Source organism: Castanea sativa, chromosome 11 (assembly GCF_040712315.1).
Source record: "Castanea sativa cultivar Marrone di Chiusa Pesio chromosome 11, ASM4071231v1".
Lineage (NCBI taxonomy): Eukaryota > Viridiplantae > Streptophyta > Magnoliopsida > Fagales > Fagaceae > Castanea > Castanea sativa.
The window spans coordinates 12083485-12103976 of record NC_134023.1 but is presented as its reverse complement, the minus strand read 5'-3'; the positions used below and the strand labels follow the sequence as shown (position 1 = coordinate 12103976).

Genomic DNA, 20492 nt, shown 5'->3' with positions numbered 1-20492 from the left:
CAAATACAATGAGAAAGGAAGGTTAGATTGCTGTAGAACTTACAACTCTTCTAATTTCACTAAATTCCCAAGCTCAGATGGCAGAGAACCAGAGAATTTGTTTGTTGAAAGAGACCTACGAAAATAACACGTAAAACAATAAATAAAATGTAAACCAATGATTTGATTCTATTTTGCAGAAAGAATATGAAATGCAGAGTTCCAGGATAATTTTTTTTTTTTTTTTTTTAAAAAGGTATAATAAATGTAGAGAACAAAGGAATAGACTTGCATATGGGTGAGTACTTAATTCCTCTTTTTGTGAAACACTTATTCCAATATATTACTACAAAGAAATGGAAGTAGTGGAAGGCCACAGTATCTAGGAAAAACAAGGCCACCAAAATGCCATATAGATGACTTACAAATTTTGAATGAGGGTAACTTACAATGATATTAAATTCATAAGATTTCCAAGTTCCTTCGGAAGCGTACCTGATAATGCATTAAAAGCTAATGTCCTAATTTATTAAACATCAGGGCAAAAAAATAGGGTAAGATTAACTAAAATAAGATGTACACCAAGTTCCAAGTTTTATGAATTTCAAATCAAAATTCGGATGGGCTTACAGGTATTGCATGCTAATTAGATTGCCAATTGACGCAGACAGGTTACCTGTCAAGTAATTTTGGGACAAATTCCTGTAAGAAATGTTGAAAACTTAGCACATTTAGCAGACTATAAGAAAATGAGCCATCCTGGAAAACTAGCACATAGCATCTAGTATGAATTTCAATTGGTTGACTAATGAACTACGGTTTCAAAGTTTAGTTCAATCCTAGCTTACATGAAAAAGAAGGTAATCTATATTGATGCAAAACACAAGTAAATAAACATATAAAGAAGAGATCATACAGATTGAAGAGGAAAGTCAAACTCCATAGTTCTTCTGGAATTACACCAACAACATCCAAGTCATAAACCTTCCTGAAAAATAAATAAATAAAACCCAAGGCCATCAACAATTTCACCATGAAAAGAAAGATTCATATACTGAAGATGCTCAAAATATTTTCTAGTGTAGGTTTTGTACTAGTACATATACCATATTCTGGTCACTTACCAATTTTTGCCAAACTGTTCAAGGATTTTTAATTTCAAAACAAACAAACAAAAAAAAAAGGATTATGATATGAAATGATTTTGCCTCAATTTGTTTGTGAATTTAATTTGTGGATTGCTAAAATTTTAAGCTTTGTAGAGGTGGCAGATTGAATGACTACTCAAGAATATTAGCAATTAATATCGTACAAGTTCTGTAAAAGTGACAAGTTTACGTTTTGGGCCCGTTTGAATTGAGGGGGGAGGGAGAGGGAGTGGAAAGGAGTACAGTAGAGTTGGCTGAAAATAGGCTAATTTTGGGCCAGCTCTACTCTACTCTTCCTTCCTCCTCCTCAATCCAATCAAACCATTAATGGTGAATTGCCAATTAATGATCATAAAGCCTAGTGAAATTCTTTTTCAACCTGGTACATACAGTTCAAGTACAGTCCCCTTTTTTATAAAGCCATGTGAACCGTTGACAAATTTAATCTTTTTTTATTTTTAGTCATGATATATGTGAGTAAGGACATGAGATTTCTTTTAAGAGGATATTGTGACCAGGTTAATTTATGATAGCTCCATGACCTCTCCTTCAAGATTCTAGTTTCTAGGACCCATATTTCATGGAACAATTCAATAAGGACACATTTAGAACACTGAATGAAAATTACAATAAATAAACAAAAAAAAGTAATATTTATTATTAAGAATAAAAATTTTTGTAATGGATTAAATATTTTGATTGAGAAATTAGTTGTCATGGGATTTTAACCTTATGCCAAAGTTTAAAGCACACACATCCGTCATAGTTGTATTCTTTGTCTTTCAATTTTCAGTGTGCGTTTAGCAAGAAAAAATTATATATATGTGTGTGTTCGTTTGGATACCGTTTATTTTGCTGAAAACTGAAAACAATAAAAATAATAATAATAAATTACTGTTCATACTTAAAAGTATTGTGCATTTACTGATTGTATTGTTCATGTCCCATGAACAGTGCAAGAAGCGCTCAAAAAAAAAAAAAAGAATCAGCCAGACGCAGGCGTGGGAAGCGCAAAACGCATTTCCCAAACGCACCCTATATATATATATATATATATATATATATATATAGTCTTTTCACTAGTGTATAAAAACTGTATTTCTAAGAAAAAATTGCATGAGAATATAAAAGAGAAACGTACAATTGGGTGATGTGGCAAGTAGAGCTATAATTAAACGAACAGTCACATTTTATAAAGGGATTCTGGTTTGGGTCATCGAAGCTGGTCGAGTTGATGGCTGCTCCGCTGCATGGCTCCCCACTTATGTTCCATTGATCTGGTTGTGCTGAGATCCCCCATTTTTTAAATACTGAATTCAAAGCTCTCACTGCAACCAAATTCACAATTAATGGTCGTTCAAATGAGTTTGGGGAACAATGTGACCCCCCCCCCAATTCAAAATTTCTTATAATAATATACTTTTTCTTTCTTTTCTTTTTTTCTTTTTTGGGTGTGTTGGAAAGCATAGATGTTTACTAATAAGACAAAAAAAAAAAAAACTTTTGGAGCTCAAAATTCAAGATTGTTCTCATTTGGGTTTTTTACTTTTCAAAATTTTTATTTGGTCCTTAATGTTTAATTCTGTTTTTATATGGACACTCCTATCCATTTATTAGTTTAGTAATACGTTTTAGTTTAATAGACACACACTCAACCATCAGATCCCTAACAATTGGACGGTAGAGCAAATATGAAAGTCCAAATCAAACATAAAAGAATGAAACTAAAGGCTTGTTTGGTAATATTGTTCAAATAACGTCAGTTAAGTGTTCTAAAAATACATGTGAGTGAAAAAATATTATAGAAATACATATTGTGTTATTTAAATAACAAAAATTATTATTTAAACAAAACAGCCAAAATGATCCTAAAACTTTTGATAGTTAAAATTAAAACAACCCTAAATTTTAAAGGTTGTAGGTGCGCCTTAGTCATTTATTAATGTAAACATTTTGTATAATAGGGAGAAGAAAAGGAGGACAATCCTCTAACCATAGTTGGTTATACAAGGTTTATTTATAAGTAAAAAGGAAAGCTGGTTGAAGCATAAAGACAAACACTTCACGTCCTCAGTGACCCAGCTCCGACCGAGTCAGACCATTACAAGCATCCATCAAAACAATCCACAATCAGATTAGAGAAGCAAAACCCCATCCCTGATTGCAACTCCAAATTATACCAACCCTTCCACAGAGGAAAATGTTATGCTTGAAAATTTTCAATTTGACGACATGGGGGTGTAGGAGGCTACCGGTGACATCTGGGTACAGAGGTAGTTGTACTGGCTGGTTTACTGGTTGCTTGCTGTGTTGGGTGCTACTTTTGGTTGAGAGAATGGAAACCCAAACTTTTTCCTTTCATTTATAAAACTCAATAGTGTAGAGCTGGATTGAGGTAATACCTTTTAATGGTTGAGATGAAGATAACTTTTGATTTCAACCGTTGGACAAAACAAATTAAAAAGTGTAAAAGTTAAGTGTTAAGAATCCAAAAAGTAGATAAAGTTGAAATTTGTTGATAGTGAATTTGGAGGTATTGCATGCTCCTTAATTAGTATTTTTTTAGTGTTTCTTTTTCAACCAAAAAAAAAAAAGTATTTCTTAGTATTTTCCATGAAATCGTTTTCAAATTTTGCTCTCTTCAATTATTAAATTATAAAAAAATCATAATTATATACGCAAAAGACAGCACTATAATCCAACTTCCCGAGAGAGAGAGGCATACCTTCAGCAGGATCTGTACGAGGTTGTGTTTTATTTTGACTTTGAGATTGGGCTACCTCCAGCAGCTGGCCAAATATGATTGCAGCAAAAAAAGCCAAAGCTAGAAGTCGTGGTGATCCCACCATGGCTTAATATTTCTCTATGAGATTGATTAACAAAAATCGATGAGCAATGAGAATACAGAGAGCTAGAGAAACATATAAGATTCTTCGCAATTTGCAGAGTCAGCAGACCTATCAAATGCATTTCCTAAATATGAAAGTCCCCTACTCCATCCATTTGGAAGTTGTCTAGAACTTTCCTTTTTTTATTTTTTATTGCCTGGTAAACTGGTTGACTTGAGCTTGAACATTGTTCATCAAATTATGTAATATAAGGGCAAGATGGGTAAATATTCTTAATTTTAAAATTAAGTAGTAGAATACTTTTTTTCCTAAAATATTTAGCAAACTCTTGTTTTGGAACTCGGTTTTAACAAAATCGAGTTCTATGTAAAATTTAATATCCTTAAAATCGAGTTTTATGTGTAATTTTACGTAAAATTCAACATTAGCAATGTCAAGTTGCACTTAATTTTTTTTTTAAATTTAAGTAGAAAAATATGTATAGAACTCAACATTGTTAATGTCGAATTCTGATTGTAACTCGATTTTATTAAAATCATGTTCCAATCGAGTACAAATTTGGCAAGGATGGGGGTATAAAACCCATGTTTTGCACCTCCAATAGGATTGTCACATCAGCATTTTACTTAAAATTTAATATACTCTACCACACCTAATAACATCTCAATAAATTCTCAATTTTTTTGGATTTATATATGGGTATTAAAATTGATTGAACATGGTTGTACTTATTCTTAAATATGCAATAAGATGATGTAGCATGTTGGGATTGGAGGCATGGTGCAAAATTAGACAACGATTGGAATCTAATTTAAAATTTAATTGGATTTTCTCCTTAACCTTACCTATATATATGTACTAGTGTGTAACCCCGTCCGTATGTATGGATACATTTAAAAACAATCACGGTTACATGTATATAATTTAGAATCTAATTAGATATAGACTCTTCTATTTTTGCATTCAATAATATACTTGTCACAAAAATTAAAAAAATTAGATGGAACACGTGCAAAATTGAACTCCAATTAAAATTCAATTTAGAATCTAATTGAATTTATACTCTATAATTTTTTCACCTAATAATTCACTTAACACACAAATTTGAAAATTAGATGAGACACGTAATGCAAATTCGACTCTAGTTTAAAATTTAATTGGATTTTCTCTAAACTTTGGCTTATAAACTTGAATTGCTTTTAGTTATACAAAAAAATGGCTCATAAATATAAAATCATTCAAAAATTATATTTTTTTTGGTTTACTTATGTTGAACTCCTCGTTTTTTACACTAATTAAAAAAAATTAGTGTAAAAAATTAACTCATTTGATACAAAAATTAAAAAAACTTAGATTAGATGAGATACATGACACAAAATTAAACTCTTATTGAAATCCTATTTTTACATTGAATTAACTTACTTGGTAAAAAAATTTAAAAACTTAGATTAGATAGAACATATGGCGTAAAATTAGGCTCTAATTAAATTCCAATTTAAAATCTAATTAGATTTTCTCTCAGTTTTACCTATTATTATTATTATTATTATTATTATTATTATTATTATTACAAATTTTTTTGGGTACTATGAAAAGATCAATTTTTATAATAAAAATAGGGTTATATAATTATATTTGAAATTCAAATCAATTATGTTTTATTTCTTTTAGTTTTTTATTTCAATTAGACAAAGAAAAAATATATATATTCATTTTCTATCCTTTTCCACTTTTACATTCCTTCAACCAAAACAAAAGTAGGAAAATAAATTTTTGTTCTCCTACTTTTCTACATTTTCTCTATTTTCCATTGTAAGGACCAAAAACGCATAAAATCTGCTTAAAGACTGTGCTGTTTCTTTATTCACTAAAGGTCCTTATACAATACATTTGGTAGAGAGGGTTCAACAACAAAAATCCCCCAATCCGTAGTGTCCTGACTCTTATTTATATCACTTGTTCCTTTCATCGTGGCCCTACACCTCACAATGTACTTTGCTTGTCCCTCTGACACCTGTCTGTCGGCAATGGTGCAAAGCTCTAACTTCGCGTTCAGCACTGTTCAGGTCATATCCTCATTAATGCAACGGATTGAGTTGGTATCCTCCAATTAATGCGGCCAGCATGGTTGTTGCCGGGCATTTAATGCAACCCTCTAAATTAGACTGCCGCCTTCGGATATTTGTAACCCTTATGTCAGCGGTGCCCATGCCACATCATCTTCGGGCATCCCCAGGTAATTTCCCTTACTCCTTTACTTTATCTTGCTTAAAGCATGTCGGCCATCCTTTCCTCGGGTCTTCGGGTTCTTAGGTCCTCGGAACCTCACAACAGCCCCTTTAACACTTGAGTTATTAATGATCAGTTAATAACCAAGTTTTAACCTCTTACACACGCTTCTTACATTCCCTTCGTTTTCACACGTACAGCCGTCTTTTCACTGCCCTATGACCCGCGTCTGGCGCCTCGTATCCCACGATGGAGCATTTATGGAGTCTAGCGTTTCTTTTTCCACGCACGTTCTACGGTTGGATGGGTAATGCACGATTCAGATCCCGTTTTCAATTATGAGCGGGAAAGTTACCGCCATTATTTCTTTTACCCCCCCCCTATAAAAGCAAAACCTTTGGCTGGATGTAGCTCATTTTGGCATTCTGAAGGATTGAAAGAAGAGTGAGCTCCCGAGGACCATCTTTAAGCGATCTTCAGAGGTGTGTTCATTTCCTTTCGCTTCTCTCTATTTTGCTTGCTTTTCCCTTCTTGCCGCGGGGTTTAATGGGTAGGTACGCTAAGTTAGTAAACACGGATGAGGCAAAGGCTGCCTTTAAAAACCGATATAGGATCCCTGATGACGTAAACATAACGTATTGTGAGGAAGAAGAGATTCCACTCGCACCTCGCCCCCCTGAGTCCGTCTTGATTCCCATGATTGCGTTTATCGAGGGGGCATGGAGATTCCTATGGGTAGAGTAACCAGGGATTTTTTAATAAACTATAGGCTCACCCCCTCACAATGTTCCCCAAACGTCCTTAGAATTTTAGGATGCGTAGACGCGCTTAACCGAAAGATGGGGACCAATTTGACATGGCAAGATGTAAATTGGGTGTACAACTGCCAAAAAGGGGATAGGACTAAATATTACATGAAATGTAGATTCCCTTCCGTTAGGCTGATCTCTTGCTTACCCGACTCGAGTAAAGGGATGGACGAAGATTACCTTGTCGTCTCGGGCAACTGGCATGACGGCTTACACTGTCCTACCCGAGAAGGGACGCCAGGTAGTGTTCCCGAGGACTGACCTGGCATTTAGGAATGACCAAAATTTTCATGTGTTCTTCTTTGTTTAACTTATTCATTCTAACCATTTCATTCCTTATTGCAGACGATTTCCATACTGCTCCGAATTTATCTGCTGTAAATCGAGCTGATCTAAACCGGATTCTTCGATCAGAGATATTTGTGCACCGGGACGGACAACTCCGAGCAGCCCACATTATCCTCGGGTACACACCATCCACTAAACGTTTCCAAAGCCTGAAGAACGTAATCAGAGCAAGAGATCTACGTTTAGCTCGGATTGACGTTGCGGCCCCTGGATTCCTACTGCTTGCACCTCCTCCTGCAGGAACTCAAGACGCACAGCTTCCAGCTCCTCTTGCGGCTCAGTTACTTTATCCCCCTTTGGACCAGGCTACTAATCTTGTAGCCGAGGAAAGAGTTGATACGCCCGAGCCAAATCCTCCCGAGGTGACCGAGAAGGATTTTGAGGTGTTCTACCGTCCAGACGCTCCTTCCAGCTCCAATCCGTCAACCAGCGAAATGGGTTTTCAAGAGAAGGAGCCCGACTTGTTGGCCTTGCTGCAGGCGCACGCAGGCGACTCTTCACCGGCAGTTCCGGTCCCACCTCGTCCGATCACTCCAGCTACTACCCGTGCACTTTCCTCGGAGACGACGGATAAGAAACGGAAAAGGGGCCAAAGTAGCAAGCATGTGATAGAGATCGAAGAAGGGGAGAATCTCGACCCTTCCGTTAAAGATACCAGGGCTGCGAAAGCCCTTTCCAAGAAAGTTGCTCCTACTGGTTCGTCTAAGGACCCCAGTAGTGAGCCTACAAAGAAGGCGTCAACCTGGCGACCCAACTTCACTCTCAGTTCGGGCAGCCCTGTCATGGATGACGCGAACCTGAGGGACCCGAAGAAGGGAAGCTCGAGCCTGGTGGCCGAGTGTCTAGAGAAGGCTCTATGCCTTCCAGAGGATATGGCAGAGTTACGATCCTTCCGTAAGAGGGAGGTTTTCTTGTCTTTGAAGCAGGACTTAGCCAAGGTATATTTTTTTTTAAGCCTTTGCATCGTTTATACATGAGTTTAACTCTTTATTATGACTAACTCTTTTGTTTTTACTCGAATGCATCATAGGCGGTCCAAGCTTCATTTATGGCTGAGGAATGGGTAGATCACTCACTGGATCTTGCCCGAAAAGCTGATCAGAATGCCGAGGCGGCAGTGAGGGCACAAAAAGAAGCTGAGTTGAACTTGAAAGAGACCCTCACTCACCTGTCCGAGGTAGAAAAGGCTCACAAGAATGCTGAGTCGGCCCTAAAAAGCTACGAATCTCAAGCAAACCTTGCCCTTGAGGCTCAAAAACAAGCCCAAAGTAGGCTCGCTCTAACTGTTGTTGAGCTTAAGCAAGCGCAAGAGAAATTGGCCGCCAAGGAGCAGGAGCAGGCTGTAGCGGAACAAGCTGCGTACGATGCGGGAATGAAAAAGGCTTCGGATAGCCTGACTGCCCAACTCAAAGGGGTTGCTAGGGCGTTTTGCTTGGCGGTATGGGGTCAAGCCTTGGACGCTGCTGGGGTAGCTGCCGATGCTGAACTTCGAGCCCCAGATAGTGTTTACTACCCCACAGCACTTCGGCTTGCTCCTGCTCCCCCTATGCCACCAAGTGAACCAGCTGAGCCTATTCCTGTTCCTGATCCTTCTGATGCAGCAGCCTCAAAGGGCCCTTCTCCCACAGTTCAGCCCGTGAAAGAAGCAATTGAGGGTGATGTGGCCGAAGAGCCAAAAAAGAAGAAAAAAGACAAAGAACCAGAGAAAAGGAAGGACAAGCAGCCTGTCGCTTAGTCACTCTATCATGGTTGTCTCCTTCTTTTGTTGTTGTTTGTTTTGTTTTTTTTTTTTACGGATGTAAGGGGCTACATGATTGCCCCAATTTTGTAACGAGTATTTGTTAAGAAATTAATATTTAGTTCTTCTCTTTTTGTTTCACATACAAGTCTTATTACAATGTGCTACCATCCGACTGTCACTTTATACGAATTCATAAGCTTACCTTAAAAATCATAATATTACTTTAAATTGTTCATCATACTTGTGATTTGAAGAAACACGAAAAACTTAACCTGGGCACCATAATTCCACTACTTAATATTTTCTGACGTTTGAAAGAGAAGGCATGAGATTCAATATGATAATGAGCAACGAGGCTTAATGATTCGTTTATGCTAACGCTTTAGATGCTTGAGATCCTTTAGACCAAAAAGAGCAAAAAATCAGTTAGCACTTATGTTTTCGCAAGCGTTTAATTCTTCTTAGACTTGTAGTCCGAGGAGCCGAACAAGAGCTAAGGTCAGTTGAACACTTGTGTTTTCTGCAAATGATTAATTTCTCTTAGACTTGTGGCCCGAGGAGCCGAACAAGAACTAAGGTCAGTTTAACACTTGTGTTTTTTGCAAGTGATTAATTTCTCTTAGACTTGTGGCCCGAGGAGCCGAACAAGAACTAAGGTCAGTTTAACACTTGTGTTTTTTGCAAGTGATTAATTTCTCTTAGACTTGTGGCCCGAGGAGCCGAACAAGAACTAAGGTCAGTTTAACACTTGTGTTTTTTGCAAGTGATTAATTTCTCTTAGACTTGTGGCCCGAGGAGCCGAACAAGAACTAAGGTCAGTTTAACACTTGTGTTTTTTGCAAGTGACTAATTTCTCTTAGACTTGTGGCCCGAGGAGCCGAACAAGAACTAAGGTCAGTTTAACACTTGTGTTTTTATTGGTACAGAACTGAAATGAATAGCAGCTACACACAAAAGGAGATTCTTTTCTTAATAATAATATCGTCGTAAGTTATTTACATTCCAAGGGCGAGGGACCACCCTTCCATCTAGATCTTCTAAACGATAAGCCCCTACACCTGCTATTGAGGTAATTTTATATGGCCCCTCCCAATTAGGACCCAACTTTCCCCAAGCAGGATTCTTTGCTGCCCCCACTACTTTTCTCAGTACCAAATCTCCTGGTACCAAGGGCCTGGTCCTAACTCCCTTGTCATATGTCCGCTTGAGCTTCTACTGATAGTTGCCCATCTTTACACTGGCTATTTCTCTCCTTTCCTCAATTGTATTCAAACAATCATATATCCTACCGTGATTGCTCGCTTCGTCATACTGGTCGGACTTCAGGGTGGGAAAACCCGACTCTAATGGTATTATAGCTTCCATTCCATACGTCACTGAAAAAGGAGTCTCGCCTGTCGATCTTCGGGGTGTAGTGCGATAAGCCCATAATACATGAGGTAATTCCTCTACCCAGCCTCCTTTAGCGTCATCCAGTCGTTTCTTCAAACCTGCCAAGATGACTTTATTTGTTGCTTCGGCCTGTCCATTTCCTTGAGGATAAGACGGTGTTGAATATCCATTTCTTATTCCCATTTCTGCGCAGTATCGTCGGAAGGCCTTGCTATCAAATTGAAGACCATTATCAGATATCAAGGTGTGAGGGACTCCGAAGCGAGTTATGATATTTTTCCAGACGAATCTTTTTGCATCCACATCCCTAATGTTGGCTAACGGCTCGGCCTCCACCCATTTCGTGAAGTAATCCGTGCCGACGATGAGCCATTTCCTATTACCCGTTGCCCGAGGAAAAGGTCCTACAATATCTAAACCCCACTTAGCGAAGGGCCATGGGCTGGACAACGGATTTAAGTTACCTCCTGGTTGATGTATATTTGGCGCAAACCTTTGACATTGATCACACTTCTTGGCATAATCTTGAGAGGCTCTCTGCATGTTTGGCCACCAATACCCTTGGGTCATGGCTCTATGAGCTAATGATCTTCCTCCAGTGTGGCTCCCACACACACCTTCATGCAATTCTTCCAGCAAAGGTTCTACAGCTTCAGGATGTACGCAAAAGAGGTACGGCCCTGCATAGGAACGCCTATAGAGTTTTTGCTCCTCTGATAGCCAGTAACGGGGAGCACCTCTTCGTACCTTATCGGCCATTGTTCCATCTCCAGGTAGTATTCCGTGCTGCAAGAAAGCTATAATTGGGTCCATCCAGCTTGGGCCTACATGAACGCTGTGAACCCGTATTTCCGAGACGCTGGTCAAGCTAGAGGACAATAAATCCTCCACCATAACCATACGCGGTAACTTCGAACCCAGTGAAGTGGCTAACATCGCTAACGAATCAGCATGAGAGTTATGTCCCCTTGGGACCTGTTGTACTTTGAAACTGTCAAACAAACCCAACACTCCTTGGACTCGTTTAAGATAGCTTCTCATCCGTTCATCTTTTGCTTCAAACACTCCATTAACTTGCCCCACCACCAATCGGGAATCACAGAATATCCTCACTGCCTTTCCTCCCAAATGTCTAACCATCTGAGAGCCCACTAGGAGAGCCTCGTACTCGGCCTCATTATTAGTGGCTGGGAATCCCAACCTTAATGACTTTTCAATGACTAGTTTCTCGGGAGATATCAACACGACTCCAACTCCGGCTCCTTTTCGATTTGACGCCCCATCCGTGTAGACTTCCCAAGGAGTAACACTTTCCATCCTAATGGACATTATTGTCATCACGGCATCTTCGTGGTTAGCCTGACCTTCCGTGAACTCGGCCACGAAGTCGGCAAGGATTTGCCCTTTGATAGCTGTCCGGGGCATATACTTGATATCATAAGCTCCCAGCTTGGTTCCCCACTTTGCTACACGACCCGTATAATCTGACTTCCTCATGATAGCTTGCAGTGGCAATTGAGTGAGTATCACCACGGTGTGAGCTTGGAAGTAATGGGGCAATTTCCTTGTTGCATGCACCACGGCTAGAAGCGCTTTTTCCAGCAGTAGATATCGCTGTTCTACTTCTTGCAAAGACTTGCTGATATAATATATTGGTTTCTGAACCCCATCATCATTCTGTATCAAGACAAGACTTACGGAGTGATTTGTGACGGCTAGATAAGCATATAACACTTCTTCCTTCTCGGGCGTCGATAATACCGGTGGTCTAGATAGGTATTGCTTTAAATCCTCAAAAGCCAAGTTGCATTCATTAGACCACTGGAAATCTTTCCACCTGTGCAAAAGGCGATAAAATGGGCGGCACCTGTCTGCAGACCGTGAAATGAACCTGTTCAAGGCTGCAATCATACCAGCTAACTTCTGCACTTCTTTCGGGTTCTGAGGAGGATGCAAACCTAGGACAGCCTTAATTTGATCAGGATTAACTTCAATTCCCCGATGAGTAATCATATATCCTAAAAACTTTCCCGAGCCTACCCCGAAGGAACATTTCGATGCATTCAAGCGTAATTTATACTTTCTTAACACCGAGAAGGTCTCCTGTAAATCTGTCAAATGGTCTTCTGTCTTCTTACTTTTGATTACCATGTCATCGATGTAAGCTTCCATATTACGCCCCAATTGCGCATCAAACATTCTAGTCACCATTCGTTGATAAGTGGACCCTGCATTCTTTAGACCAAAGGGCATCACTCGGTAATGGTAGTTACCATTAGGGGCACGAAAAGTCGTCTTCTCCTGATCATTCAGTGACAAAGGGATTTGATGATACCCTTGGAATGCATCCAAGAAGCTCATTCGGGGGTGCCCCACAGTTGCATCCACCAATTGATCAATTCTGGGTATAGGGAAAGGATCCTTGGGACACGCCTTATTCAAATCTGTAAAGTCAATACAGACTCTCCATTTCCCATTCTTCTTTCTTACCACGACAGTATTGGCCAGCCACTCGGGATAGAAGATCTCCTTGATCGCACCAGCTTGCTTTAGTTTACCAACCTCCTCTTTAACTGCCTCTGCGTGTTCTTGAGATGCTCGCCGAGGAGGCTGCTGTCTAGGCGTCGCATGGGGGTTAATATTCAAATGGTGGCAGATAACTTCTGGATTAATTCCTGGTACATCATAAGTCGTCCATGCAAAACATCAATATTATCTCGCAAGAATTGAATCAACTCTTCTCTTTCCTGTATCGGCAGCTTGGATCCGACTTGAAAATATTTCTCTTTATCTTCCCCAATAATTACCTTGGTTAGCTTCTCGGCAGATCCTTCATCCTCAACTAGGCTGACTTCCCGAGCAGCCTCCTTTAATTGCTATGATGTCTCAGGAACTTCTCCTTCCAACGAACCTCGGCCTGTACGAATAGTGGCAGACGTTAGACATTGCCTGGCCACCGTTTGACTGCCATGTAACACTCCCACGCTTCCTCGTATAGGGTACTTCACCATCACATGTAAGGTAGATGAAACTGCCTCCATTGCATGCAACCACGGTCTAGCCAGAATGGCCGTGTATGGAGAATATGCCATAACAACTATGAAGTTCACCTGTACTTCGGAACCCTCCACCTGCACGGGCAGCCTAATCATTCCTCGTGGGATCACCTGGTTTCCATCAAAACCGACCAACGGATGGTTGTATTTTTCCAAGTTCTCCTCTTTCAACTTTAATCCATTGAATAGGTCCGGATACATAATCTCGGCACCACTTCCATCATCCACCAAGACTCGTTTCACATCATATCCCCCGATACGAACTGTGACGACCAAGGCATCATCGTGGGGTTGAAACGTTCCCTCTTTATCCTTATCAGAAAAACCCAAAATAGGCGTCACCGAGGATCTCATTCTTTTGTTTGTGTGATGATTCTCTTCCCCGTCCTCACTCCCACACTTGTTTTGTACGGTCATGACCCGAGAAGGTTTCCCAAAGTCTCCTCTCGGCTGGGTCAAGATGACGTTAATAGTACCTAGAGATGGTTGAGGGGCCTGGCCCCAATATTTCCGAGTATCTAGTTGTTCCTGATTCCCATCCGGCTTTGCCAATAAGTGATTGATCTTCCCGGCCCTAATCAATTGATTCAAATGGTCGCGCAGTGTCCGGTACTTCTCCGTGGTGTGTCCCTTATCTTGGTGGTAATGGCAGTGGAGGTTTTGGTTTCTCGTGGATGCATCTCCACTCATTTTGTTTGGTGGCCTAAAATATGGCTCATGCCGAATTTTCTCCAGTATGTGATGCACGGGTTCCTTAAATAGTGAGTTAACTAGAGGAGACTCGGCGGTCCTCGGATGGCTTGTAAAGTCTTGTTTGGGCCGAATACCCTGAAACCCCCCTCCCCGAAGATCCTTCCTCTCCAGATACCCTTTCATTTTTCATTTGCTTTGCATCTGATCTTCTTCTACCCGTTTATACTTATCTATCCGGTCCATGAGCTGTCGCATGTCTATCGCGGCCTTCATTGTCAAAGACTTCCTTAACCCATGCTCCGCGGGAAGACCCACCTTGAAAGTTCTCACGGCTACACTTTCCACATCCCCATCAATTTCATTATACGTTTCCCAGTATCGGTCAGAATAGGTTTTGAGTGTTTCGCCTTCCCTCATAGACATAGACAGTAGAGAGTCCAAAGGTTTTGGAATCCTAGTACAAGTTATGAACCTTGCTCCAAATGCCCTAGTCAATTCCTCAAAAGACCTCAGAGAACCCTCTGCCAAAGCATCAAACCACCTCATAGCCACGGGCCCCAAACTGGAGGGAAAAACTCTACACATCAATGCCTCATTATTTGAATAAACGGCCATCTTCTGACTAAAATGACTAACGTGCTCTACAGGGTCAGTCCTCCCGTTATACATAGTAAAGATGGGCTGAGAAAACCTACGAGGTAACTTTGCCCTATTTATCCTAGCCACAAAAGGGGATTTGGCAATCTGCTTCAAGGCTTTACCCATTGCATCACTCCCGTCATCGTGATATATCCCATCAGTATTAGGCATCCTCGCCTCCTTCTGCTGCTTTGCCCTAACGCCCGAAGACACGCTGGCACGGGTCACACTTTGAGTAGGCTCAAATACTGGGGAATGAATTCCTCCAAGGTTTGCTTCCGAACTGTCACTAGAAGAACTAGCATTACCCTTACGTCTCTGCTTCCTACTATCCACGCACTTGCGTAAGTAATCTATCTCAGATTGCATCTGTTGCAATACATCGTCGCGAGACATATGCCCCTCAGTTAGTGATCGTTGCTTAGCCCCCTGACCGCCATCATGTGCTTTCACCACCCCTGAGGTATGTCCCATCCCTTTGTCACGCTGGAGACTTACAGCTACGTCCCTGCTTCGTGAACTTACTGATTCTTCCCCTTCTAGATACACCTCCGCCATACACTTCTAGATGGAACGTGATACGTTTTTGTTGTTCCCACAGACGGCGCCAATTGTAAGGACCAAAAACGCATAAAATCTGCTTAAAGACTGTGCTGTTTCTTTATTCACTAAAGGTCCTTATACAATACATTTGGTAGAGAGGGTTCAACAACAAAAATCCCCCAATCCGTAGTGTCCTGACTCTTATTTATATCACTTGTTCCTTTCATCGTGGCCCTACACCTCACAATGTACTTTGCTTGTCCCTCTGACACTTGTCTGTCGGCAATGGTGCAAAGCTCTAACTTCGCATTCAGCACTATTCAGGTCATATCCTCATTAATGCAACGGATTGAGTTGGTATCCTCCAATTAATGCGGCCAGCATGGTTGTTGCCGGGCATTTAATGCAACCCTCTAAATTAGACTGCCGCCTTCGGATATTTGTAACCCTTATGTCAGCGGTGCCCATGCCACATCATCTTCGGGCATCCCCAGGTAATTTCCCTTACTCCTTTACTTTATCTTGCTTAACGCATGTCGGCCATCCTTTCCTCGGGTCTTCGGGTTCTTGGGTCCTCGGAACCTCACACCCATCATATCATTTTTCCATCCTCCTTAGCAAATAAAGCCTAAGTCCATTTAGGAACTAAAGAGGATTAAGCTCATTTCATGGTGGCATTGCATTTAGGAACTAATGGACAGGTGGGTTGTATCATTCCTTCAAATCCTAGCAAAAGAGGCCATGACGGTGAATTGCCTGGAAAAGGTTTGGAGAGAAACCCTTCAAATTCCTCCTATATCTTCTTATTAGATACGAATTTTGAAAATCTAACCATTTTATTGCATGTATTTTATGTTATTAACACGTATTTGAAATTTCATTCAAATATGATATTATTTACTATTCGTTCAATAAATTTATTTTTTATACATAACATTTTACCACAAAAATTGAAATTTAAATGTGCCATTGATAACATAGCTACTGATTTTTGATCTTATTGAAATTTCACAAGTATGAAAAATATAATAAAAACACACAATTCAACGATTAAATTTTCAAAATTCACATATAATAAAAAATATATATAGAAAAAGTCCGTTAAGGGTTTTTTTTTTTTTTTTTCAAATTAGTTTGGAGAAAAACATTTTCCGAAAAACATTTTCCGAAATATTTATACAATTTCAAAAGGAAAGTACAATGAGGGTTTGAACTTGGAAACAATGTTTGGCTGCTGAGAAAATTTAAGTAAACAAAGTACAGTTAAACTTATAAGATGTGTGGTGAGCTTCAAATAGTGTAAAACACTATTGCTTATTTAGACTCTCAATTTTAAACAAACAGCTAGATTGCTTTTACCTTACTTAACTAAGTGCGAAATAAGAGTAAGTGTAACGCAATAAGGGCAGAATTACTCTAAAACATATGCATATACAATAATTAATAAGTATAAAGCATAAAGAGTAAGGGAAGATGGGTACATATAACAAAATAATACTAAGACATGTTATTGAAAAGGAAATCAAAGTACTCGACGAAAAATCTCTTTGTGGCTCTCCAAGCTGAAATGATCCACTAGTGAATAAAGTTTGAGTATAAGGATATCAAAAAGACTCTCCAAGCCTAATCTACCCAATGTTCTTGAACTCTCCAAGTTCCAGCTCCTAATGGACTTCACCGAGCAATTTCTTCACTAGTTATCTACTTCCGCAATTAGCTCCAAATTGCATCTGCCAAACAATGGCTTCTTCCAATGTTTCCCACACACACCAAAACTTTTCTCAATACTCAAATAGGGTGAGATAAGTGTTTGGGTTAAGAACCTCTCAAGGATTTGTAATTAGAGAAGTGGGAGTAGAGGAAAATTAAGAGAAATTGCGTAGATGATTGTGAGTTTACAATCTCTAACTCTCAAGTATATTGCTAGAGTTTTCTCTCTTAAAGTCTCCTTACAATTTTGTGGGTAATATGGGCTTATATAGTGTGGGTAAAGAAATGAGGAAAGCACAATTAAAATCATCAAGAGAGAGTTTCACGGGTCACTCGCAGGTTGGTCAAGTCATGAAGTGACTCACGAAATACAGCTTAGTAAAAAACTATTTGTATTCCAGCATGTATTTCTCTCATGTAGCCTTTCGCGGGTTGTCCACTCGCGAGCCAATTGCGAGCAAATCAGAAAGTTTACTATCTTCACAATTTTTTACCAAACTCTCACACTCAAACCTTACATTAAATCCCACAAACATACAAAGAAATGATTGAACATAAATACAATCAAATTTTGAGTTTGGAAACATATAACATAGTTTGATCAAACATGAACAGTCATAAAAAAATGACTATAATGAACATTTATTGAGTAAATAAACATCTAGACATGAAAGCAATTATCCAGTAAGATATGCTATATATTATCCATAATGTGCATAGCCGCTGGACTTGACAAAGACTAAATCTACACAAAGAAAAGTCGCTCGATACATTGACCTGCTAGCTGAACGTGGGCTCCATACATTTTGAGACGCTATCTTTTCAAATATAATTATCAATTAGATATTATTTATTATTTTTTTTTATTTTTTTTATTATGAACATTTAATCTAATTTTCTATTTTAACATAGAAAAAAAACACTTTCTATACTAGTAATATTTTTATTTAAAAACTATATTTTATTTTTTTTAGCTACAAAATTACTAATAGAGATACTATTTATTTAATTTTCTATTTTAACCAAGAAAAAAAAAACACTTTCTATACTAGTAATATTTTTATTTAAAAACTATATACTAGTAATATTTTTATTTAAATCCCACAAATATATAGAGAAATGATTAAACATAAATACAAGGCTGGGTCAAGGTATTATGGGGCCTAATGTGACAACTTCAAGCGAGGTCTATTCTTATACTTTGAATATTAATAAAATATTTATTTAACCTTTTTTTTTCATTTAAAATCTATTTTTTTAGAAAAAAAAATTACAAATTAAAATAAACTCATCGCACTATTCAATGACTATACAACTAAAATAAACACTATTCATTAATGAAGTAACGAAATACTAAAAAATTATGATTGAAAAATTTAATAAAGTTATATATTTGATATTTTTAAATAGAATTTGAGTATAAATTTATTTACTAGCGTAAGATTAATGAGTTCTTTTAATATTTATGTGTGAGAGATTAAATGATTGACCCATCCAATGAATATATTTTTCTTTAACTAGTTTTTCTTTGACAAAACAACTACTTTTTATTTATTGGTGAATATTTAGAGCTTAATTAATACTTCCATTGGTTTAGGAATATCTTTATTGGTAAAAATTTAGGGGTCTTTTTTCATTGTGGAGTTTAGAGGGTTGTCTATTTGGCTCACCCATTGAGCCGGCATTGCATAAATACACTCAAGCAATTATCTAGTAAGATATGCTATATATTATCCATAATGTGCATAGCCACCAGACTTGACAAAGACTAAATCTACGCAAAGAAAAGTCGCTCTCCCATCAAAAAAAAGAAAAAGAAAAAGAAAAAGAAAAGTCGCTTGATACATTAACCTGCTAGCTGAACGTGGGCTCCATACATTTTGAGACATTTTCTTTTCAAATATAATTATCAATTAGATATTTTTTATTTTTTATTTTTCTTTTTTTATTATGAACATTTAATCTAATTTTTTATTTTAACCAAGAAAAAAAACACTTTCTATACTAGTAATATTTTTATTTAAAAACTATATTTTATTTTTTTAGCTACAAAATTACTAATAGAGGTATTATTTATTTAATTTTCTATTTTAACCAAGAAAAAAAAAACACTTTCTATACTAGTAATATTTTTATTTAAAAACTATATTTTCCTTTTTTAGCTACAAAATTATTAATAGACGAAGTTTGGTTATAATTTTTTTTTTGTTTAGAAAGCTAGTTTGGTTATAAATTTGATTGATTCAAATTGCGGAATTAACAACATATTGTAATTATCTTTAAAAAAAAATTGACTATAATCTACGACAACCTACAAAGGAAGATAACATATGTTACTGTCATATGCATTGGACAAAAGGGATACATGTCATATTCTTATTGTTAGTTGTGAGTTGGCGTGTAAGTGTATTTACTTATTTCATCCTTCTTCTCTTATATGTGTGTGTGTGTGTGTTTCTCAAATAAAAAAAGATACTCAATGTTGTCGAGTCATCCTACATCAATAAGGTGTGATATTGAAAAGGGATTTATCACTTGTTCTGCAACACTAACTGCAGCAGTTTTAGTGTTGGCATGTGAGTGTATTTCCTTATCTTATCCCTCTTCCCCTATATATATATATGTGTGTGTGTGTGTTTCTCAAATTTTATTTTAAAAAAAAAGCTTTTATATTTAGGTTTTATTAACTTGTCTTTTATAATTGATAATAAATTAATAATTCATTTTTTTATATATACTTAATCTTATTAGGCACACTTAACAAACTTTTTGTGTGTGAAATAGTACGGAGATTTTATTGAGTTAGATTCTATTATTAAATATTTTGGGGCATTTTTTTTAATAAAAAGTTTCAATTTATAGTGTCTGCTCTTGATAATAACTATTTATAATCAGAACAAGATATCAATCGGTTTTTGGTATAGGCGAGAATTGAATCTCAAATCTCTTATTCAACTATTAGAGACTTTACCATCAAATATCTTATTCTGTTACTAAATATTTTGGGGTCTTTTGAGAGATGGAGAAAAATACAAGATTTATCTATATTTTTTTCTTAATCTAATTTCAATTTACAAGCAGCAGAAATAGAAAAACTGCTAAAGCTAGAAGTGGTGGTGATCCCACCATGGACTTAATCTTTCTCTATGAGACTGGTTAACAAAATTGATGAGCACTGAGGTTATAGAGAGCTAGAGAAAGATACAAGAATATTCTCCGTAATTCACAGACGGCAGAGCCACCCGACCTAATTATTAAACGCATTTCCTAAAGAGAAATGATATGTCCACAACATTTTTACAACATTTTTACAACAAATCCTAAGTGGCAGGATGTTACTGGTTGTTATTGTTGGG

The 20492-nt window shown here is 37.8% G+C and overlaps 3 protein-coding genes across 3 annotated transcripts in view; all 3 read right to left on the bottom strand.

Moving 5' to 3' along the window:
* LOC142615752 (putative LRR receptor-like serine/threonine-protein kinase At1g56140) overlaps positions 1 to 4153 on the bottom strand; it is a 34370-nt gene extending 30217 nt beyond the window's left edge. The window contains exons 1-6 of the mRNA XM_075788575.1: positions 3853 to 4153; positions 2269 to 2455; positions 896 to 967; positions 610 to 681; positions 429 to 500; positions 44 to 115 (exon numbers count right to left, since the gene is read on the bottom strand). Of these exons, the coding sequence (XP_075644690.1) occupies positions 44 to 115; positions 429 to 500; positions 610 to 681; positions 896 to 967; positions 2269 to 2455; positions 3853 to 3976 (599 nt within the window). The 5' untranslated portion in view covers positions 3977 to 4153. The remainder of the gene's footprint in view (positions 1 to 43; positions 116 to 428; positions 501 to 609; positions 682 to 895; positions 968 to 2268; positions 2456 to 3852) is intronic.
* A 6162-nt stretch (positions 4154 to 10315) lies between these two features.
* Positions 10316 to 12706, bottom strand: LOC142616082 (uncharacterized). Its single transcript, XM_075788969.1, has 3 exons — positions 12074 to 12706; positions 11113 to 11923; positions 10316 to 10593 (listed from the first exon to the last, which is right to left on the bottom strand). The coding sequence occupies exons 1-3, from the start codon at positions 12704 to 12706 to the stop codon at positions 10316 to 10318; spliced, it is 1722 nt and encodes a 573-aa protein (XP_075645084.1).
* A 665-nt stretch (positions 12707 to 13371) lies between these two features.
* Positions 13372 to 14427, bottom strand: LOC142616081 (uncharacterized). Its single transcript, XM_075788968.1, has one exon. It carries the CDS (start codon positions 14425 to 14427, stop codon positions 13372 to 13374), a length of 1056 nt encoding a protein of 351 aa, XP_075645083.1.
* Between the last annotated feature and the right edge of the window lie 6065 nt (positions 14428 to 20492).